The sequence below is a fragment of the Lontra canadensis genome, unplaced genomic scaffold (assembly GCF_010015895.1).
Source record: "Lontra canadensis isolate GAN:19392208 unplaced genomic scaffold, GSC_riverotter_1.0 scaffold19, whole genome shotgun sequence".
NCBI classification, from domain to species: domain Eukaryota; kingdom Metazoa; phylum Chordata; class Mammalia; order Carnivora; family Mustelidae; genus Lontra; species Lontra canadensis.
Genome location: NW_022631013.1, coordinates 15,063,345 through 15,087,192, shown reverse-complemented (window position 1 = coordinate 15,087,192; position 23,848 = coordinate 15,063,345). Strand labels below are relative to the sequence as shown.

The following is a 23,848-nucleotide window of genomic DNA, read 5'->3' as shown; positions in this document are numbered from 1 at the left end:
CAGCTGTAACTGCTCACATGAACAAAGGGAGTAGTTGTGCTCCCACCATATTCTTCCACTGGGCACCGGTCTGGGGTGGCTGCTTTGTGCCTAGCGCTGCTGGCAGTAGGGCTGCGGCAGTGAACTGGGTGGGGGGACTGCTTTCAGACTGTCACTGCGGACTCTGGTGGTGAGGAGGGGGATGCTGTGGGGGCACAGATGGGGGCCACTCCGCAAGCTTGAGGGCAGCAGTGACACCTACAGAGAGTCTGAAGGATAAAGAGCCACATGAAGGGGTCAGGGGTGGGGCAGGGGCAAGACTGCTCCAGGGTGAGGCCCTCCAGAGGGGAAGAGCTGAAGCAAGGTTGGAAGACAGGACAGAGTTGGAGCCTTGCCTCTCTGCACCATTCCCCCATGGATGCAGCCCAAGAGTGCTCAACATGTTGTTAGTCTCTGTATGGAGTTTGCAAAGGACAGGAAACCGCAAATGTCTCTCTGGAGTGGGAAGTTTTTTAGTATCATTAGAATCTGTCCGCTCCACCTGAGTTGGTTACTGGAGTGAGCCAACCCCCCACCCAAGTGTGGGTTCCTGGTGGTTGAGTATAAATTGGCTCCTCTACCAGGTGGCCCGCCAGGTGCCCCCCTCCAGTGGTTCAGTGTAGCCCATTTCATCCTCTGAGAGGACCCCACGTCCAAGCACTGTCCCGCTCTTCATATTTTTTAGATGTCTTAAGCTTTTTCCCTGAGAAAAGTTGGATCACCTGAAAGCCTCACCCCTGGGCCCTTGCCCAGAAGTGCCTCCAGAGATGATGTTCTAATGGATATATGAGAAATAGTCTTTATTTTCTGCCCGCCACTGTTGGCTACATAACTTTTGGTTTTTCAAGGTTCCTTTTGCAATCAGACTTATATAATTAGGTTCCCTTTATAATATATTTCCAGAAAAAGTTTCTCCCTATGCATTAGCATATTTTCCATTATACTGAAAAATTGTATGTGTGATAGGGTCTGTATAATTAGTTCCCTTTAGAATTCTGCTCTAGAAAAATGTCTCTACTGATCCTGTCATATATTTTCTTCCTTCAGATAAAAAGAATTATATAATTATTATAGTTCTCTTTTTGGCTTTGCTGCTAGGAAACTCAGAGCCACTAACCAAAGTAAGTCTTCTAGTCTGGGTTTTGATATAATTTTCCTCTTCTCTGTTGTTTAAATTTTTCTGTTTCTATTTGGATGATCTTATGATGTGTTAGATATTGTTAGCTTTCTTTCCTTTAACTGGTGTTCACAATAGGTAGACATCTAAATTATAAGTTAACTCTTGTCTCACTTGGCTGCATCTATTACATGTAATCTATATACAAGTATATTCCGATCAAAGGAGATTGTATGAAAAGATGCATTCGGGAAACAAATTGGGAAAGCTATCTAGTTCCGTGATTGCCCGATACTCCTAGCAATATGCTTGGGGAGCTGTCTAAAAATTCAGGTTTTGTGACTCCACCCAGCATCACTGAATGACTCTTCAAGACAGGATCTGAGGACTCTGATTTCCCCCCAGAGAGTACTGCAGCCAGCCCAACCCAGGGCTTCTAGAAACCACTGCCCTACATCAAAGGACACAAGGAGTGGGCTTTCTGTCAAAGGCTCCAGAAGCAAAATGGAGACATGAAGTACTTGTCAAAGACTCCCCTAGGAAGGATTAGAAATCAGTATTCAAAATAGGAGCCTCCTGAATCTGGTTTTTGAACTTGGCTGAAGACAAGCACCACCATAATGGAGGAATATTCGCAAGGCATGGCTTCTGGCATCTTCACGAATCAGCCTGAAGTGAACCTGAGGAGACACAGCATCAGGGAAGTCAGAGCGTGTGTCAGTGCTCCCCAGACCTCTGGGAGCCCGAAGTCCCACTGAGTATGTCGCCTCTCTGTTCCTACCCTAAAGCTTAGTGGTTTAAAACAAAAAGCATTTCTTTAGCTCGTGAACCTGTGGGTCAGCATTTCAGTCTGAACTTAGCTAGTCAGTCCTTCTGGTCTGGGGGTATCACTTATACATTTGGTTGTTGGCAGGGTGATCAGGATAACTGAGCCATGTGAGCCCACAGCAAATTTAGATATGTTCTCATGACAACAGCCAAAGGCAGGAGTTGAAAACCAATCAGGTTGTTTAAGCAAGTCAGCATGCCCACTACAGGAGAACTCACAGAGTCTATAGGAGGAGTTGAGATGACGCTATTAAAGCAATCAGTCTGCTGTATTGACTGGGAATAGAGGGAATTGTTCAGATATTTCAGAGCATCCCAAATAAGTGTATTTGTCTGTCCCCCACCCCCACCCCCACCCCCACCAAATGATGCCACCCAGAAGGTCCAGAGTATCATTTTTCTGTGCTTTGACTGGGATAGATCTGTTTAGTTGGGATATACTAATTATCTCCCGCCTTATCAGAAGCTGTCCTTGAATGTCCTTCTTTATAAAAAAGCAGAATTTATTAACAATATAGGCAACTAAATGACAAAATCTTTCAAAATCTAAGAGAAGGATTCCTGTTCCACTCTGGGATATAGTCATAAGGAGCATTAAAGGCTTAGCAGGAGAGGGATACCCATTTCCATGTATTAAAACTATTTATCTTTGCCTCTACTATCCTAGTCAAGATGTCTAACTTTACCAAAAAGTACAAGGTGTACAAAAAGGCATGAAAAACTGCACTCCCAAGAAACACAGCAGTCATCAGAATCTGACTCAGATATGACACAGGTGTTGGAATTACCTGGCAGTGAATTTAAAAAAACTACAGTTGTTAAAGGCTCTAATGGAAAATTTGAGCATAGAAGATCATACAGCTATTTCAGCAGATAGATAGAAGTTCTAAGAAAGAATCAAGTGAAAACTCTAGAAATAGAAAACAGGAGGCAGAGATAGGCAGGCCTTTGATGGGCTCTTCAGTATGCTTGACACCACCAAAGAAAGAGTCCATGAAGTGGAAGACAGGGTAAAAGAAATCACCGAAACTGGAACACAAAGAAAAAAAGAAGTTAAACAACAACAACAAGAACAAAACAGTTATGGGATAATATCAAGTATTCTCACATACAAGTAATAAGAATCCCTGAAGACAAAGAGAGAAAGAGAATGGTAGAATGAAAAGAATATCTTAAAATAGTGCCTGAAAATTTCCCCAAATTAATGATAAATGCCAAATCACAGATCCAGGAAGTTCAGAAAACACTATAGGATTAATATAAAAAAGAAGATGCCTAGCCATATCCTAGTTAAACTACTGAATAAATAACTTTCAAAACTCAACAGTAAGAGGGGCACCTGGATGGCTCAGTCGGTTATGTGTCAACTCAGGTCTTAATCTCAGGATCATGAGTTCAAGCCCGCGTTGGGCTCCACACTGGCCATGGAACCTACTTAAAAAAAAATTTTTTTAACTCAACAATAAAACAACCAACAATTTATAAAAAATATGCAAAATGGATACTTCATCAAAAATAAAAAAATAGTAAACAAACATATGGGAAAATGTTGAACATTAGCTATTGGGGAAAATGCAAATTAAAACCACAGCAACATAGCACTATATACCTATTAGGCTGGCTAAAATTAAAAATAAAAATTTAAAGATATAAGTGTTGGTGAGCATATGGACCCACTCGAACTCAGATGCCAGTAGGAATGCAAAACAGCACAGCCACCTTGAAAATGTTTGGCGGTTTCTTATAAAACTAAATATGCACTTACCATACGAACTGGCTCTCTCCCTCCTAGGTATTTACCCAAATGCATTTTCAAAAACTGTTCATGCCAAAATCTGTTTGTGAATGTTTCTAGCAGTTTTCTCCATAATAGGCCAAACTGGAGACATGTCGTCAACAGGTAAGTGGATAAATTAACTGGTATGTCCATGAGATGGGACACCGCTCAGCAGTGGAAAGGAACACACTGTCAACACATGCAGTAACTTGAGTAAATCTTCAAGGCAGTTTGCTGCACAAGCCTCCCAAAATCTGCATATTGTATAATTCCATTTATGCAGTTTTTTAGAAAGACAAAACCTTAGGGATGGAACCTTAGGGATCCTTTGTTTCTATGGGTTGGGATGAGGGGCAGGTTGACTAGAAAAGGACAGGACAAGGGATATTTGGAGGTGATGGAACTGTTATTCTATGGTACACAGCTTGGCATTTCTCAAAACCCACAGAATTGCACACAGCTGAATTATTTCTGCTGTATGCAAATTTTTAAAAACAGTATGAACCAAGAACCAAAGATGGAATGCAGACCATGACAAGAGATCTAACTGTATTACAAATGACTGACATAACGACACTTTGGGAGGTGGGGTTGGGGGGAAACTGTCAAGTAGATATGGTAAGGCCAAATAAAGATAAATAACTATACACTGCACTCTAGTTGATAAATATTTTTCTTGTAGGGGTATGGTTTAAATTCTGAAGCCACTTTACACGTACTTTTTGTATACATATACACTTTATGGTAGGGTTGATCAAATAAGTAAATATAATGAGTCCCCTTTTTAACTGTCAGAGATCAAATTGAAGGGGAAATGCTCCAACAAACCTCATGGTTGTTGGACTGTTATCAGAGGTGTCAGTATGAATCAGCATGAATGCATGCCTATAAATATGTGTGTGTATATGTATGTATACAGATTGATACAGGAGTAAGTGTGGATATGTGTATACATGTCTCAGTGTACTTTATTTCCTTGCTCTGTCTGCTGAGGACCTACCAGCAGTGACATCCCAGTAGCCACGACCAACCTAGTACCCAGATTTTGGTTTCTAAATACCACTCTCTAAGGAAAGGGACCAGGGCCTTGGAGAAGTGGTTTATTTCAGTGCTGAGTCAATGAAAATATAAGATGAGCCTAAAGCATTTTATGGTGTCAGAAATTAAGGAGATACCCTTAAAAAGAAGAATTTTAAAAAGGTGGGCGTGTTGAAAGGACATAGGAGCCAACCTGAAAGATCTCAGTGGGCAAAACTGGAACACTTTGAATCACCATAAAATAAATAACAATAGTTATTAGATTATAGCCCAGAGAATAACATAAATATCCATGAACCCATACCGATAAGAAATAAATAACTGGATAAATGGGAAAATGAGCAACTCTTTCTTACAAAATTCCAAATAATAAATATTAAAGGTAAAGGAAATAGCAGATCTCATATCATTAGAATATCACGGTAGTAATCGCTGCAGATAAGAGCAACTGAAAAATGCTAACATTACTGGGAGCAACAAGGTATTTAGCTCAAAATCTACCCTCCTTCCCCCAAATATTTGTTAATTTTAAAGGGAAAAGTTAGCAACTTCACGGAGAAACCGGACAGACACCACCTTAACTAAGTGATGAAGGTCAACATTATCAGTAATAAGAAATGGGTACTTTGAGATTCCTGGTGTGATGCAGTAAGAATGGCTCATTACCTCTGGGGTCATTAGCCCGCAAATCTAATTATGAGAAAATAGACCCAAACCAAGGGATACTCTACAAACTCCTCGACTCTTTGACAGCGTCAAGGTCGTGAAAAACAAGGAAAGACTGAGCTGTCACAGATTGGAGGAGATCAAAGAGATGTGAAAAGTCAGTGCAACTTGGACCAGAATCAGGACATTAAGTGGAACCACCAGTGAAATCCGGATGAAGTCCATCAATTAGCTAATAGTATTGCGTGACTGTTAATTTCGTCATTTTGATGATGTGCTATAGTTACGGAAGCTGTTAACATCAGGGGAAGCTGGCTGATGGGTACACAGGGATGCTCTGTTCTATCTTTTAACTCTTCTATAAGTCTAAAATTATTTAAAAATAAAAAGGTACTTTTTTAAAAGCTAAATGACACACATACAAAGAAGGGAAAAGTGATGTATTCTTTGATGGAAGGTTGGCAGTGACTGGGTGAGATGAAGGGACGTCAGGAGCAGAAAGGGACTTTGATAAGCCACACATCCGTCTAGAGCTGGGTTGGCTGGGAAGGAAAAGGACTTGGCCAAGGACTCGATCCTAGTAGCGTACGGGCAGGACTAGCACACAGGATCCAGGCTCCTCAGGGGCCTCTTGGTCCCTCCTATTTCCCCCCACCCTGCCTCTCTGCCCCAGGGGAGGATTTTCCCACGACTGTTCTGACAATACTGTTTCTGCTTTGCCTGTGTTTTGAAGTGGATTTCATGGATTGGTTAGATCCTGGTTGGATTCCTTGCTGAGTCAGACAGCACCCATGCTCCCTGCCGGGTGTCTGTTTTCATCACTCCACCCTCCAGGTGACGGCTTACATATTTGTCTTATTCTTTTCAGCAGAAGCTGGAGACGAGCAAAAGGCCGCCGTCTGGAACTTCCACTCCCTCCAAGAGCACCTCGCCTACGCTCACGCCCTCCCCTTCACCCAAAGGGCACACGGCCGAGTCCTCAGTGTCCTCCTCCTCTTCCCATCGGCAGTCCAAGAGCAGTGGGGGCTCCAGCAGCGGCACCATCACAGACGAGGGTGAGTCTGCCAAGGTCCTAAAATGCCGCCCTTTCCTCTTCTCCACTGGGACCTGCAGGTGCTCTTGATTGCGATAGCCGTCCTAAGTCGGGCCTTGAAAATTTCCAACAAAAATTCCTATCCCCTTTCTTCCCTGATCCCACCTTGTATTTTTATCTTTCCTGGGCTAATGGTATGGTAAGCTCCCTCAGCTAGTGCTTGAGCATAGGTGAGTTTTGTGGACATACCCAAACACACACTTGTAGACATGCTTCTCCAATACCACTTATGGACCTTGTCTTAAACCTTGTGCAAATCGGAATTCTGTCATTTGCAAGTAATGCAGTGTCCACTCAAACCGGTTTAAGTAAAACCGGTTGGCTCATCAAGCGGAAGTGTTGAGGATGTGCTTCAGGCATGTGCTGATCCAGGTACCTTGGGCATGTTTTTCTCCATATCTCAGATAGGCTCTCTCTCATCTCAGTGGGGGCAAAGTTGTCCCCCAGGAACTTCAAGCTTACTCATTTTCCCTGCTAACTTGGCCACACCAGCAGAAAGTGTACTACCTTCTGAGCAGGTCCAGCAAAATCCTGGGGTGAATGTTACTGGCCTGCCTTGGCTCTTTTTACAGTGACGGGTCATTTGTCGATCCTTGACCGTGTGTCCGTGCCAGTGGAATGTGCTCATTGGTCAGGCGCAGGTCTCTTGTCTGCCTTTGTAGTGGTGTCAGGGTCTGCCCTGCAGACTCGGAGAAAAGTGGCTCCTCAAAGGAAAGTCACAGTGCCATTTTCAGAAGGAGGAGGGCATGGATGGTGGGCAAGCAGAAGCAGTAGCTGTCCCCTGTAACCAGGACAACTTTAGAACCTGGGCACATGAACGTAAGCCCCTCCTGTGGGGACAATGCAGAAAGGATGATGGAGTGGAGGCCCAGCTGCAAGGTCCCAGATAAAGATAGGAAGAGAAAAAAGACAAATGGAGATGAAGAATCCTGTACCTTTAAACTGCCTTCTGGTGGTTCCTGGGGCGGGGGGGCGAGGTGGGCAGGAGGGGTGTGGGGCTTTGGTGAGAGATGGGGTGCAGGCAGGTGCAAATCAAGTAGTGTGTCGGAGAAGGTAGAGAAATCTCAGGTGTTGGAGGGCCTCCCGCTCACACGAGGGCATCTGGCTACGGGGAGGATGAGGCTGAGCATGCTCTGCCCAGCAGGTGACAAGCTGAAACCAGCCGCACTGGCTGTGGTCTGGACCGAGCTAATGAATGCATGCTGCTGTTGGCATCCCCTTTATTTGGGGGCTGCTTTTATTATTTTGTGATCTCTAATGCCTTCATTTGTAACCGCTTCAGAGTCTAGCAACCCCATTCCTCCCCAGCTGTGTTTTCTATATGGAGTGTTGGGTTCGCCACTCATGAATTCTCCAACCTTGGAGGCTTTTAGGAATTCTAACTCCTAGAGGTTCAGTTAGGTACTCATACCCCACCTTTCTGCAAAACATTGTCGAGACCGTGGATATCTGAATGCACTGCCCATGCCTATTCTTTTCCCCTCTCCCTCTTCATTTAAAAAGGTTTGCAAAGCCCTAGTCATGATAGAAACAAAAGAGGACCTGATAGCAGTTTCTTTTTGGATTAATTTCTCTGGTGTAGAAAGCCTGGTTTTCCCTTCCAGAGTTCCTGTGTCCTGAGGCAGCAGGATCTTTGTCCTGTGGCCATGAGATTGTCACAGGACAGAGCTGCAACCCAGCCCCCAGACAGCTACTTTTTATGACATTTGTGTGGGAAATGTGGCCCTAGTTGCGGACTACATGCAGGCCTTTGTCCTGCCCCATCTTTCCACCAGCCGCCCTCTCGAGACTCCCTCTCTGGGGAGGGGAGAAGCCTGGGCACTGGGTGACATCACCTGTCTGGGTGTTAGGATGGCTCACAGTCTGGCTGGGGATTCGGGTGCAGGCTACAGAAGAGCAGTACAGGAGTGTGACACAGATGGGAGCCAATCTGGGTTAGCAGCAGAGCACGGGATACCTGGGCTTCACCGAAGAGCAGGCCTTCAGGCCAGAGGGCTGAGGAGAGGCGGGGCAGTTGCGGACCAGAGTCAGTCATCAAATTTATAGGAAATATACAAGCCAGTGATTAAACACAGCTGTTAAAAGTCAAATTACAACAAAGCGACAACACCTATGTGTGTGTGTTTGTGTATGTATTATATATAATACCTGTATAATAAAAATATATGTATATATGTTATATAAAGGAAAAAACATAATATATATATGTAAATCTATATAAAAACACATATGAAAGAACCCAAAAAAAGTCAAACTACATGTATTTACATAATTACACTAATTAAATTAAAAATACATGGTGTTTAAAACAAAATATATTATTTAATTTTACGAACGTCTGCGCTCTTTATGCAGTAGAAAATACTACATAACGAGACTCCACTATGCACATCCCTTCCCAGTTCCACTTTCAGGAACACGGGTTATGCTGGTGGCTTGAAATCAGCCAGCAGGGGGCATTGACTCCATGACGTCAGCAAACAGCCACCAGTCAGGGTTTAGTTTGTTGTGTCCTAGAGCCTCTGACGTCATCTAGACAATGTTGGAGAAAGTTAAATGTGTGACTTGCACAAAAAATTGAGAAAACAGTCTTTCAGGATTTTAAAACCATTACCTCACACAGTGGACTTGCTCCCATGAAGGCCCTATATGCATCCTCATTGTTCCGTCTCATCTTCCATGTTCCTGTAAATGAAACAGTCCTGCAACACCTGTGTTGGGACTGTAGTCCTTGGCTCTGGACTAAGAGGAGGGCAAAAATCAGTGCGAGCGTTCAGTGAGGTGCCTGAGATGCTGCAAGCATTGGCGATACGGAATTTGTAAGAACCAATGTTGTGTGGTGTATTACTGTAATGTAAATTGGGTGCTATATGTCCCTTACACGTGTCCCTCAGTAAAATCTGCAATAAACTTACATAGCTACCTCCGTACGCACATGCATTTCCCTCAGAGAGCCGGCTGTTAGCCACCTAAGCAGTACACTACTATGGGGAAAGGCTGCGTCCATGGAGGGAACAGCAGAAGCAAAGCGTTGGCATCATGAAACTGTCAGTGGCTTCTGTACGGGCTGGGACTTGCTTCCTCTCGTCCATCCTAGCTCAGTGACACTCTCCTGTGAAGCCTTTTCCAGTCCTTCAGGCTGGTCAGCGGCCCCCCGTCCCCAGATTCCCTTGTTGATACCCCTCGTCATAGCACTTGTCACCAGTGAGAGACGTGGTGGAAGGGCTGGAGTGTGTAGTTCAGGCCAGGGAGCTGGACCACTCAGTGTGAATTCCTGCTTTGCCATGGACCAGCAGTACGATCTCATCCAAGACGTGGTAGCCCACCTTTTGACACCTCATTTCCTCATCTGTAAATGGGGACGATGATAGGATGGCACTTGTGTGGTTGTTGTAAAGAGCAAATGGGTTATCCATGTGCCGGGTGCCTGAATGGTGCATCAGCCTCCGTATTTTATCTCCCCAGCCACACTGAGCTCCTTCACAGCACAGACCTTTCCATCCTTGCACTCCCAGCATGTAGTAGGCATGTTGGTAGCTGCTGTAGAATGAATGAGTTAAAAAATGAACTCAGGCCTCCTAACCTCCTGTCCACTCTTCTGTGAATTGCACCCATGGCCCCAGGACCTTTGCACTTGCTCTTCCTTCTGCCTGAATACTGCCTGCTGATCTTTTCCTTGGTATTACACAATTAATTCTTTCATTTACTGCTCAAATGGTACCTTATAAAGGAGCACCTCATTAACCACACTCTATAATAAACAACGTTCTCCTATTCTGTCATCTACCCCTACCCTGCTTCATTCGTCCTCACCACCTTTGGCCTGGCAGCCTGCTTATCTGTTTTGGTCTCTGTTGAGTCCCTAGAGCCTAGTCTAGTAAATCCCCATCGAATGGGTGAATGAATATTTTTTCAAGCCACCCCGCCCCCCACCGATGCTAGTCTTGTCTCCTTTCTTCACCCTCCCTGCTCTGAAATCTTACTATCCAAAATTTTCTGTTTTCCCCTGCTCTGTGGCCTTCTGGCTCTGCTCTTCCACTCAGATGTATCCATCCTTCCTTCGGGGAGCCCACAGCCTCCTCACACTGAGCCAAACTCCAGTTCTGGTCTGAAGCCACCTGCTTGTTCTCTTAAGTTTCTCCTCCGCCTCGCTGACAACTTGCTGGCATTAGCGTTTGCTGCAGGTGCGGCTACCAGCAGTCAAGAAATCATAATTAAAAGCTGTTCTTGGACAGAAAGTGGAGGTTTAGTCCCAGCAGCTAGAACCCCAGGAGCTTGGAGATGACAGCCATTGGAGGGTCACCTGGCCACAAATCTCCCCATCTTCTCTGTCCAGCTCCCACTTCGGGGTTTGGGGATGGGGAGATACCAGGGGCGTGCCCTGAGGGGAGGCGTGGCTGACAGGTGGTTCGTACCTGCCCCCAGCTGCATCCCCACAAGCTGAGCTTCGATCTGCTTTCTGTTTTGGGAGTTTCTTGTGACATTTTATTTGAGATAAGGTTGCCACTGCTTTATGAGTTTGAAGACCACTGTTCTGATGCATTTAGCCAAATTCTAAAATATCTTTTCACATCTTTCCCTCTCAAAGATGAACTGACTGGAATCCTTAAGAAATTGTCACTTGAGAAATATCAGCCCATTTTTGAGGAGCAAGAGGTAAGAATGTTATTTTTGAATGTCCATCAAATATTACTATAAAAAAATCAAATATATGGGTTTTTATCTTACAAGCATAGATTGATCTTTTTCACTGAGACAGCTGAGGAAATGGGAGTTTGTGTTCTGCACATTTAGTTCAGTTCATCACAGTGAAATCCTGGGGGCCTTATGGCTTGTTTTGTTGTAACAGAATTTTGTTATTTTGCGCACTGCTCTCGCTAGTAAAGTTTGTGTCTGTCCTGCACACACTTTTGTTGAAGGGGATGGACTGACAGGCTTTTAGATCTAATGCGGGTCAAAAGCAAATCCTAGTGACTCTGGGCTGAGTGTCTGGATGTAGGATGTCTGTGTTAATCCGAGAGAGTTCCTTTTGCTTAAAAGTGCTCACAATCACATTTAAAGGAAAAAAAAATGACCGTTCTGCCGTTTGGCAGTTTCTCAAAATGTTAAACATAGAATCACCATGTGACCCAGCAATCCCACTCCTGGGCGTGGGCCTAAGAGAACTGAAAACATATGTCCACACAAAAACTTGCACATAGCAGCCTTATTCATAATAGCCAACAAGTGGGAAACAGCGCAAATGCCCACTAATTGGTGACTGGCCAGATGTGTTACTGCTGTACAATGGAATATAATTCGGCCATAAAAAGGAAGAAAGTGCTGACACACGCTATGACACGGCGGAGCCTGGAACACACATGCTGAAGGGAAGAAGCCAGACACAAAAGGCCACATATGGTGTGATTCCATTTATATGAAATGTCCAGAATAGGCAAATCTGTAGAGACAGAAAGTAATTAGTGGTTGCCAAGGAGTGGGGGGAGGAGAGAATGGGGACTGACTGCTTATACGGGTGTGGGTTCCTTTGGGGAGTGATGAAAATGTTCTAAAATTGAGCGTGATGGTTGCACAACTCGGAATATACTAAAAATCACTGAATCGTCTGCTTTCTTCTTTTAATTAAAAAGATTTTTTTCCTTGGGTATAGTTGCACACGGTGTTATGTTAATTTCAGGTGTGGAGCTTGGCGATTTGACAGGCTTATCCTTTCCCCTGTGTTCACCACAAGCATAGCTGCCCTGTGTCCCGTTACATTGCTGTCACTGTACCACTGACGAATTCCTTAGGAGTTGTACACACTCCAAATGGGCGGACTGTATTGTAAGTGAGTTATAGCTCAAGTTTTTGAAAAAACTGACCATTTTGGCCCCATAAACTCCTCTGTAGGCCCACTAGTCAGCTGGTGTAATCACTGGTTTGGAATATTTCTGGGGCCCGGTCGAGCCTGTGACAATGGTCATCATGACAGTGGCAGTCCTGAGACTCGCTCACTGTCCCTGCAAGCTTGAGATGCTGCTGAGGGACTAGCATTTTGTCTTGAGCAGCAGACAGAGTGAAGCAGCCTTCTTCCTCTCTTACTTTCTTGCCGTAGCCAGTGGGTCCTTCCTGCCTCTCCAGCGTTTTAAACCTCCACAGTGATGTTTCTTATCGCCAAGACATCTTTCCCGTACACCGCTGGCGGCCTGCCTTGGTGTGCTGTGTTCCGTGCCCTCTTGGAGTGTGCAGGGAACACATCTCAAGGTGTGCGTCTGTTTCTTGAGGTGTCTCTGTGTCACAAGGCAACATTCATCCTGGGTTCTTAGTTGCATCCCTGTTTGGGAGCCGGCCTGTCTGGGGGCACACCTATCATTCATCATTCTCTGGTTCTTGCCGCTGTCCCTTATAGGGAACTGAGGTATGTTCCTGATGAAATATGACACTTTCAGAGTTTTAGAGGGAGGGGAGACTATGCAGAATTGCTGTGGTCTCCACAGCCTCTGGGGTTGGGGAGGGTGCTGAGGCCTGGGGCAGCCCTGTGGGGAGAGCTGGGAGCCACTGACTGGAGGCTTTCTGTTTGTGTCAGGTGGGGTGAGGTTAACCGAACCAGCTCAGCTGTCCCCCTGTGCTGAGCTCCCCACTGGACCACATAGAAGCTCGACAGCACTGTGTGAGAGTTGCCGTCTGTCCATACAGAGATATCGTGTTTCCTGGAAGGCTTTGATGGGAGTCGGGTTTTAACATCATGGATTGCCCCTGCCCTCCCCTTCACATCCATCCCTGCAGCTACAGAGCACTTCTCAGTCCTTAAGAAACTCCTCAAAGTACCTGGCATGCAGATAGTACTTTTCCCTTATTTCCAGGGCTCATAAAAATGTCTTCCCTTTATATGCTTTTAGTCATTTTTGAGAAATTGGAAGAAGAATGAAGTAAATATATTTTCTCATCCTCTCAATATTGAAACTGAAGCAGACTAATAATTTTCATCTCTCTACCTGTATTTGGATGGATTTAGCTACATATATTGAAAAATCCCAGGAAGTAGTATCTTAAACAAAATAGAAGGTTATTTTTCCCACAGAAGGTGTTCTGTTGAGTCACCAAATCTCCTTCTAGCTCTCTGCTCCACTAGGGTATATGGCCCTCATCCTCAAAGTCCAGAATGGCTGCTAGAGCTCCAGCCATTACCTCCACATTCCAGGCAGCAGGATGGAAGGAGAGAGCCAAATGATACCTGCTCTCCTTTTTTTAGAGAGACTTCCTCAAAGTACCATAAACCTTCTTATATCTCATTAGCCAAAAGTTTGTCAATTGACATACTCATATGCAAGGGAAACTCAGAAATATAGTTCTTTAGCTTCATGGAAATGCCTAGCTGACAACTATGATTCTATTACTAAAAAAAAGTATTACTAAAAAAAAGTAGGGCATGAATATTGAAAGGACACAGATGTTTCTGCCTCATCCTGCTAACCCTTCAGAAGTGCCCACGTGAGGAGAATTTAGTCTCTGGTTCTCTCCACCTAAAATGAGCTGTGAGGGTTTGGTAGCCCCCAGGGTTGATAGAGGTCAGAGATTGAGAAGGTCCGTTCATCTGGGGATGCAGTAGCATATTGACTGGTGTGGTCATTCAGTCAGCCAGCAAACACAGCTCAGGTCTCTGCCCTCTATCAGGCCCTCTACTGGAGCCTGACCCTAGCAATGGCAGAAATGCCCAGAGCATTCTGGGAGCCCAGGAAGGGCGTCTATTGAATGAGGGCCAGAGATGTTGGCTGAGCATAAACTGACCTTCGAGGGAGGGGAGCAGGGTAGAAGGGCATCTGGGAAGAGGGAGCAGACGTGCGCAGAGAGCCATCAGCACTTTGGCCTGTTCAGGGCTTGAATGAGGCTGGTGCATCTGGGGCAGAGAGCGGAGCCTGACTGGGCAGGGCCTGGCCGGCATGGACGTGATCTGTGCACTGTGGTCCGGAGATCTCTGGCCTCTGGTATGAATGGTGGACCAGGATTGATGGGGGAGTTAGGGGCAGACTCACAGGAAAGGAGATTCCAATCAGAAGAGGGTGGCCGGGGTGGGGGGTACCATAGGCAAGAGGTGCTGAGGAGCTGGCCATGGGGACAAGCTGGGGGTGGGACCGTGGGGAGTGTCCGGCCCAGCCAGGGGCAGGCAGTGTCTGTCAAAACCATGTCATCTGCTCTTTCAGGCCCTCAGCCCCTTTTGAGCTGTAAAGTCCCAGAGAGACGCAGGGAGGCACCTCCCAGGGCTTGGGGCTGGGGTCGGAGCAGACCCTTCCCCACCAACTCACATCTGCTTCAGGGTTGTTTTAATCCAGGGAAGTAAAATGACTATTTAAAACAGAAAAGGAAAGATGGGGGACATTTTTCAGAAAAAAATTCCTCTATCTCCACATGCATCAAATATTTCAAAGAAAAAATTTTAAAAATCTTGTTCGGTATCTCTGAGGGAATAGAAAACAAGCCTGCTTTTAAAGTAAAGAACTAAGGGTTTTCAATAAGTTATGAGAGTTTTATTTTAAATGACAGCAATATTATATTACATAAAACTATAACGTTTTTGTAATTTATTTAGTTTGCAAAGCTTCGTGGAAGCCCTCTGGGTAGATCCTACAACCACAGTAAGTTAGGTTGGGGGAGGATTCATACATTTCAGGTGGGAAACTGAGGTAAGCAGCAAGTGGGGATCGAGGCCCTGTCTGTCTGCATCCAGGCAGCACTGGCTCTGTCCCACGCACGGGCTGGAGAGGTGGCTGTGGGCAGCCAGCTCCCTTCCACTTCTCCCTGATGACTACCATTTTGGGGTCTAGTTTGCAAGGGCCCATACAGGGGACAGAACCCCTTAATTCTTAGGGAACATCGGGTCACATTAGCAAGGAGGCCGTTGCACCCAGGAAACCACAGGAGGGAGGTCAGTGGCTACAGCTGCAGCATCAAAGGGTGATGTGGCCCCTCAGAGAAGAGGAGGTACTGTGGAGCCCACAGCCTGGGTTCCAGTCTTGGCTTTCACTGACTGGTCATGTGACCTTGGGGACTGAATCTCTCTGTGCCTCAGTTTCCCCATCCCCCCAAACAGAGGATAATAATCATCTCACCTTATATCATAAGGCTTAAACGACTGAGTCTGTGCCAAATAGTCAGAAAGTGCCTCACACGGTGTTAGCTTTTGTGTCCTCCCGTCGTCACCTGACAGTGAGGCTCCGGGACAGACCTGGGGTGTGTGGAGCCGGCCTCCACCTGCTGTGCTTGCTGCCTCTGAGCAGGACAGACACGGCAACATAACAGCCACATAGCAGGGCAACCTGTTGGTTCTTCGCCTGGAGCTGAGGCCCAAGCTGGGATGACAGAAATGTCAGGGTTTTCCCTATAGCAGCCAAGGGTCGTGTGGCTTTGAGATGCCCTTGTTCTGAGCCCTTCTCAGCTTCGGTTCTCCGTGGCCCTTCTTCCCTTTATCACTTCTGCTTGCTGACTTGCTCACTCAGTCTTTCCACAGTCTACCTCTCCCTGGTCCTCGCGGGGGGAAACGTGCTGAGTCCCGCCATATATGTGCATTTTCTGTGCGGTTTCCAATCTCTGGGCAAGTGCAGCCACCTGGGATCAAACTTCTAAGAGCAGCTTTGGATCTGCAGCATGCCGGCCACCCAGATTATGCTCTCAGAGACTCCCCTTCCTTGTGCAATGGCCGGGAGTCTTCCACAGTGCGCCCGTCCCGAGATGCCCAGGCCTGGAGCTGAGGAGAGTTAGTCCTTCATAATCCTTTCAACTAAACTTTCATCATAAAGTCATCGTGAAGTAAATCATAATTCACTGCTAATAAGCACTAATAGCTCATAATCATGATATTTCTGATGTGGATGGGGGAAAAACGAGGCGTGGCACCCAGCAGATGGTAACGAATCCCCCTTCTCTCTTTCCAGGTGGACATGGAAGCCTTCCTCACGCTCACCGACGGCGACTTGAAGGAGCTGGGTATTAAGACAGACGGATCCAGGCAGCAGATCCTGGCAGCGATTTCTGAACTGAATGCGGGCAAGGTATTGTTCTCGATCTTCTCCTCCCGTTTCAAAGAGCAGAGAGCTCCGCTAGGAGCCTTACTAAGCCCTCCGTGTTCCCGAGGACATCTGTGGTCTGATTTTGTCTCCTCTGGCACATCTGGCAGAGGGCGGCCCCATGTGCACACTCCTTACCACTGAGTGCTCCCCACCTCCTCATTCCTTTTCCAGATCTCTCTTCCCATAGAGTTAGCAAAAAGACTCCTTGTGGTCATTTCAACCCACATGGCTGGGTATTGCCCTCCAGCGTAGAGTGGAAGCAAAGCTGTCGTCTAAGAGGGGCCCTGGAATCATGCCCTCCTGGGGGTGAGCCCGCTCCTCCTCTTACTCACTGTGTCCCCTAGAAGTCATCACCTCCCTGAGCCTTGCTTTTCTCATCCACTGGGGGCTGTGGGGTCGTTGCCAGGACCAAAATGCCTAGCAGCGCCCCTGCCACACACAGACCCGTCAATCACTGTTGTTATTGTTGGCATCCTACATTTTTGTCTAATGTTAAATTTCTGTTTCACCAGCTTTAAACCAAATATTAACAATGCACCACCATCAAAGCACACATGCAAGAAACAATTAAAAAAAAAAAAAAAAAAAGCATGAGAAGCGAATCACCACTCACTTGGCAAACCTTAGCCCAGTTGCTGTTGGGCTATTCAAGCTCCTTTGCTTCCTGGTTTCTTCCCTAATGTGGGCTGGGTTCTGTCTCCAACAAGGGATAGGACTTGCTTACCTGTTGCTGTTTCACGCTCAGCCTGACAGCCCCTCTTGTTAGACAATCACGCTGTGTCTGGGGTTTTGCCATTACAAATAGCACTATAATGGATATCTCTGCCTTGTTCCTTTCTCTTCTGTTGTTTTGTTCCTTGGGCTGTGTTCCACAACTCGAGGTCGTGTCAGAGAGCGTGACCGGTCTTACGGTTCTTTCTGTGTATTGCTGGGTAGGCACAGAAATATTGAACAGACTTAGAGTGCCAGCAGCAAATAAATATTCATGTAACCCTTTATCATTCACAAGACGCTTCCCATACATTTCCCCAGTTAATCCGGAGGCCAGATCCTCACACTTGCCTTGTCCAGCTGGCGAGGGAACAGAGCCTCGGTGAGGGAGGTGTGCCCAAGTGGAGAGGCGGGCAGGCAAACGAGGCAGAACCTGCACCCGGATCCTCTTCGTATGTCCCCCCAGCACGTGCTGGGCATGGGGGGCTCCTGCCGGCCCCACTGTGGTTGGGGGGAGATGGGGTCGGGCCTCTTGCTGTCTCCATCATCATTACTATTTCACCTGTTTATAGGCTGCAAGGTGGTCCTTTCAAGTGATTTAGTAGGCAGTGCTTCTGGCACCTGTGTTTTACCTTGAGTTTTTACTGTCTGTTCTTTTTCTTCTGTAAGTGGCCCATTGCTAGACACAGCTCATCTGTTCCGTGGGCCCAGGCTGCCTCGCTTTACAGACGGGGAAGCTGAGGCTCAGGGGTAGATAGTGAGCCCCAGCTCCCAGACCAGCACTGTTTCAGCTCTGCTATGAGATGTGAAGAGCAGGGTGGGGACAAGGGGCTGAGGCAGGTATGGGAGTTGCTGGAAGTTGCTAGAAGTAGGCCAGTCTTGGATGGTAGTAAGGGCTTAGCCAGGGAGGTGAAGCCCCAGGGTGGTGCTGGGGCATCGACGAACCAGAGCAAGCACTAGTCTTCGGAGCATTGATTTATTGATTGATTTTTTGAAGATTTTTATTTATTTGACAGATATTTATTTATTTATTTATTTATTTATTTATTTATTTATCTGACAGACAGAGATCACAAGTAGGCAGAGAGAGAAGGAAGCAGGCTCCCTGCTGAGCAGAGAGCCCGATGTGGGGCTCAATCCCTCCACTCTGGGATCATGACTTGAGCTGAAGGCAGAGGCTTTAACCAACTGAGTCACCCAGGCACCCCTGGAGCATTTATTTAGTCATGAAAAGTAGCCCTTGGATTCTCTGCCATGTCCCAAGCATGACGTGGATGTTGACCTCTGAGGCTACGTTGTGCCCAGCACTGCTCTCAGCAGTCACGTCTAGTCATTTGCTTAACTTCACAAAAGCCACTGAGGCCGGGTCCAGTTCATAAGTGAAGGAACTGAGGCAGAGGGAGGTTAAGGAACTGGACTGAGATCACACTACTGGTGAGTGGCAGAGCCAGAATTGGAACCTGGACTTGGTTTGTTGACCACTATGCTGCCCTGCCTCGGTGTAAGCCACAGATGCGTATGAAGGAGAGCTCCTGACTTTGAGTGAGGGCTGGAAAGACAAGGTCCTGGAAGACATCCCCAAGGAAGTGGCAGGAGGGCTGGGATGGAAAGAAAGATGGGAAAGTTTGGGTAGAGGGTAGAAGAGTGCAGACCAGGCAGAGGGAAGCTTGTATGCAAAGTCCCTGTGGTGAGCGGAGGTGCAGTACATTTCAAGAACTCAGGGAGTGCTGGACCTGAGAGCAGGTGGTGTGGTGTGCGGGGAGCCCGGATGGGACAGATGGGTCCCCCAGGTGGTTGAGGGTGACCCAGTCAGGTAAGGGCAAGGGCTTTGGGGAGCAGGTGGCTGAGTGATGGTAGGGGGATTTGGCCCAAGGTTTGCAGGACCTTTCCTGCTTCTGGCCTCCAGAGGCCAGACATGTGAGCCAAAGAGAGCATGGAGGTGGGGGAAGCCAAGCCAGTTGAAGAAGGACAGGAAGGGTTCTAGATGTAGCACCAGTGAGATCCATGGAGGGGTTGGGAGGACAGGCCAGGAGCTGGGTGTCACTAAGAGCCTGGCCCAGGGCATTGTAGATGGTAGCTGCTAATGCTTCCAAAGCCTCCCTTCTGCCCTCAGTGATCATGGCCTTTATGGCCCAGGATCACAGAAAGGAGGCAGATGGGACTGGCTTGCAAATCCCAGGAACATTAACAGCTGCAATCCGAGTGGGTCTGGGGTTTCAACATCGGAGTTTGGGTAGTGGGGACACCTTCCTTCCGTAACAGTGATCTTTTGGGGGGCTGGGTGCCAGCTGACCAGCTCTCAGCAAGAGACCTGGGTGCTTCTGACCCACCAGACCGAAGGGCCGGCTCATCCCACCCACGTCCCTCCCACGGGCAGCATCTACCCTCAAAGTCAGCCAGTTCCACATGGTAATAGGGGCAGAGGGAAGGTCTGAATTACCAAGCAAAGTCCAGTGGACGTAAGGACCATGCATCACAGCGTGTCCTAGAGCAAAAGCATGACTGGGAGAAGCTAAAGATCATAAAAACAGCTCAACCCCGGGATGACCATTGCAGCTATGCACTGCTTCTTAGAGGAAAGAAGTTCTCAGGCCGATCCTGGCTTCCAGGAGCTCTTTGGATGGCCTTTGGAGGCCCTGGGCCTCAGCTCTTCTGGGCTGGCCCTGCCTCACCCCGACTTCAGGGCATCCTGCCTCCTTCTTGATGGCTACAGGTGTCCACTCCCTCTTTGACGTCCATACTTTCTCTTTTGCAACCCAGCCTCAGCCAAGAGGGACCCCCTCCGTGGCTCTGATGCTCTGGACACATTCAAGAACCCAGACCAGGACCCGAGGGAGGGAGGCCCAGCTTTCCTTGTCCACCAGTGTCTTCATGGCTGTGGTCCACAGCATAGTGGGGGGTTGTGGACCCAATTTAGTGGTTCCCCAGCAGCATTTTAAAAAACAGAATAGCGTAGAAAATGTCACCATTCTTTGCAGATAGGAGGGTAAAATTTGTTTCAGTTGTGTGTATTTACACATAACAAGGTTATAACCTAAAATGTGTTTCTTGCACAGTCAAAAATAGTTAGAACATTTTAACCTAAAAGGTTTTATGTTTGTTTTGTTCTGTTGGTGAAAATACCAGGAAAGCAGCATGGGTCCACAGCCTTTCAAGCCACAGGCCTTCCGGCTGAGCCTACCCCCCACCGCCAGTATGCAAGTTGTGATGTGTACTCGAGTGGGCTTATTAGTTGACTAGTTTCAAACAGTTTATATGTTGGAGAAGGTCATCCAGAAACTTCACGTGAATTTCACCTTTCGTTTGTCCAAAGCCATTGCAGTCTTGCCATCTTGTGTGTGTGTGTGATTATCAAAGCAGCACACATTCATTTTACGAAGTTTGCACAGTGCCAAAGAGGGCAAAAGAGTTCTTAGAGGAATCATGATCCAGCCAGCCAGAGGCCAGTGCTGTTCACATTTGGGAAGATCACCCAAATGTGAATTTGGAGGCCATAATGTGTGCCTCGTGTTTGCTGCCAAATATTTTTCTCTACGGGGATAAATTTGGATCTATAATTTTACCTCCTCCTTTCTTCATTTAACATTAAATATATGCAGTTACTCGTGTCATTAAAAACTCTTTTTAATAGAATGCATTTGCATGGATGTACTAAAATTACCTTATTTTAAATCCCTACTTGTTGGATATGTGGATATCCGAACTTTCTATTAATAGTGCTGCAGTGGGCAACTTTGTGTATAAGGCTTTCTAATTATCTCTTCAGAATAGATGTCTAAAAGTGGACTCATGGAGTCAAAGAGTCTAAATCAAGGTATAGGGCACTTCCTCCTGAATTACTGTCCAGAAAGAGCCAGTGAACTTCCCACCAGCTGGGGGCATGTGGCTCCTCTGTCAGCAGATCCCCGCCAGCACTGGGTGCTCTCGGTTTGCTCTTAGATGTTTATTAATTTGGAGGCCAAAAAGCGTGCCTCGTTTTAATTTGTATTTCTTTAACTACTGGTTAGACCGAACACGTTTTTCTAGTTTCATGGCCATTCGCTTTTTGCTTTTTAGGAATTATCAGGCAGGTCCTTTGAAGCGCAGGGGTTTCTAAAGGGCAATTATTGTCATCGTCTTCAGTCAGCGTGGATGCGGAGAACAGTTAACGGTTTTCCTTGTCTAGGGCTCTCTTCTTAGTAGGAGGCAGAGTGCTGGAACCCTGGCTGGCCCTGACCTCGTCTCTCAGGCGGTTCAGGCTAAGGTAGCATGTCATAGTCACATGGCCATCGTTGCTCCTGTTTAGTTTTTCAGCCTTCTGCAGTTTGCCCAGTGTCACCCTGTTCATTATCCCGGGTCAAGCCTCCTCACAGTCCCAGCATGTCCTCCTGTCCGCCATTTGCAGATAGGAAGTCCAGCAGCACGGGGTCTTGCCTGGGACGCCACTGCGAGGGAACCGTTGAATAGGGACTCGCCGTCTTCTGACCCCACGTCCCTGCCTTGCCCTCTGTCCTGCAACCTTTAGGTTTGTGTTGCTGGACTCTGGGGGGTATTTTTCTGGCTTATTTAACTTAATTGGAAGGATTGGCATGCCGGGCAGTCTTACTGCCTGCTCAAGTGTCTAGGAGGCCTGGATGGTGGTAGAGGTCCCGGCTCAGGGCTCATGGAGGGGTCCCCTGGGGCCTGAAGAGTCCACGAAATGAAAGAAGAATTTGAAGTCTGAGCTCACTCAGTGGACTTCTTTTTTTCCCTTTTTACTCTTAGTAGAGAACAGTCTGCCAAAGATCATTCATTTTTAATCTGCTTTACATTTTGACCACATTTGTTGGTTTTAAAAAATATGTTTAGTCCACACTGCTATCCTCTGGAGGACAGGACCTGTCAGCCTCCTGCTGCCCACACAGGATCTGATGTCACCAGCAACCATTTGAATACTATTATTATCCCCATTTTATAGATAGGGAAACTAAGGCCCAGAGAGACTAAGTGTCTTGCTCAGGGTCACTCAGCCAGTAAATGGGAGGAATGGGATTTGAACCCAGGCTGTTTGGTTCCAGTCTCTGGTCTCTGTGTATTACTGCCTCCCGGCCAGGTATTCAGTGAAGATGTTCTCTGGGCTGAAAGAAACATCCACATCCTCCCTCTTTTCCCATCTCAAAACGTGTGCGTTAAGGGGTAGTGTTGTGAGGGGAATGCTGCAGGGCTAGAGTGAGACATGAATCATTGCCAAAAGCAATCTGACATCTTTTGGGCAAGGGGGAGTACAGCAGTTCAAACTCCCTGTGTAGCAGAAAGAATTCCGCTCCCACTCAATTCCCTGGAAATCTAAGAGCTAGAAAGACACACAGAGTGAGTTGGGAGGCAACCTCCCTTCCAGGCCATGTGACCTGGGCCAAGTCAGTCCTGCTTCCTGGGCTCTGTGTCCTGTCGTTGTCTGGGGGATTGGACCCCTGCAGTTGGGGGCCCTTTCCAGCCTTGACATGCTGGGATTGTGGGTGCTGGGGGACATTCTGAGCCAGCATGTTTTTATTAAACTCAGTACTCTTTTAATTAGATAATTTATTTTCCCCACCATACCCACGGGTTTCTCAAGTATGAGTTGAGCATTACCAACACTATGTCAATTGAACTAATAGTTAAAAGATTTAATAAGACATTGTGTCTGTTTTTTATTTCCTCCACAGGGACGCGAGAGACAGATTTTACAGGAAACCATTCACAACTTCCACTCTTCCTTTGAGAGCAGTGCCAGCAACACCAGGGCCCCAGGAAACAATCCCTGTACATGATCCTCCCTCTTGTGGTGACTAGCGTGAGCTTTCTGAATCCCAGTGCTGCCCTCACGTAGCCCGTGCTCCAGCCACCATCAACTCCTCCCCATTCCCTGGAACACGCCTCGGTTGGTCACACCGCCGTGCCTTTGTCACGTTCCCTCTGCCCCAAATGCCTGTCTTCCCTTCTCTTCTCTGCTTTCGTAGTTGGTGATGCTCTTGCTGTAACAAACTCCAACGCGGTAGACTTATCCTCATATGAAGTCCGGTATGGCTGTTTCTGCTTGGCAGGCGGCTTCCCACTGTAATTTAGGGACCCAGTTCCTTTCACCTTGTGGCCCTGTCATCCCCAGGGACCTCAGCATCTTTGCTTCTTGCTGGCAGAAAGGGGAAAGGGGCTGTGGAGAAGGCACAGCCATTCTTAACCACGTTCCTCTCCACTGTTCTTGCTCCATCCACTCCTGCTCAAGTTCCATTGGCCACCGGTAGTCACATGGCCCCACCTGGCTGCATAGGAGGCTGGGAAATGTAGTCTTTGCTCAGGTGGTGGCTGCCCAGCAGCAAGCCTACACTTAGCCAGGGCGGCGCCATGTTTTAGAGGAAGCTTAGCTTTCCCTGACACATCTTCCCATAAAACTTCTAACTTATTCTTTGTGATCCAAGTCACCGATCCAGTGACGACTTCCTTGACTCCCTTATACAGAAGTAACTTTTCAGGCCTCAGGGTCCCTTACTGCTTGTTTAGGACTCCGTTCTAACACTCGGCTGCACCGACTGCCTACAACACACAGCAGGTGTTCAGGATGT

General features: G+C 47.1%; 1 protein-coding gene across 2 annotated transcripts in view; it reads left to right on the top strand.

Moving 5' to 3' along the window:
• The window catches only part of ANKS6 (ankyrin repeat and sterile alpha motif domain containing 6), a 42,979-nt gene extending 19,681 nt beyond the window's left edge, over positions 1 to 23,298 (top strand). The window contains exons 12-15 of one of the 2 annotated variants that reach the window (XM_032860692.1): positions 6,316 to 6,499; positions 11,126 to 11,193; positions 16,446 to 16,562; positions 22,955 to 23,298. In XM_032860692.1, coding sequence (XP_032716583.1) covers positions 6,316 to 6,499; positions 11,126 to 11,193; positions 16,446 to 16,562; positions 22,955 to 23,059 — 474 coding nt within the window. In that variant the 3' untranslated portion in view covers positions 23,060 to 23,298. Of the gene's footprint in view, positions 1 to 6,312; positions 6,500 to 11,125; positions 11,194 to 16,445; positions 16,563 to 22,954 lie in introns of both variants that reach the window. The other variant, XM_032860691.1, reaches the window with a different exon arrangement.
• Positions 23,299 to 23,848: the final 550 nt, after the last annotated feature.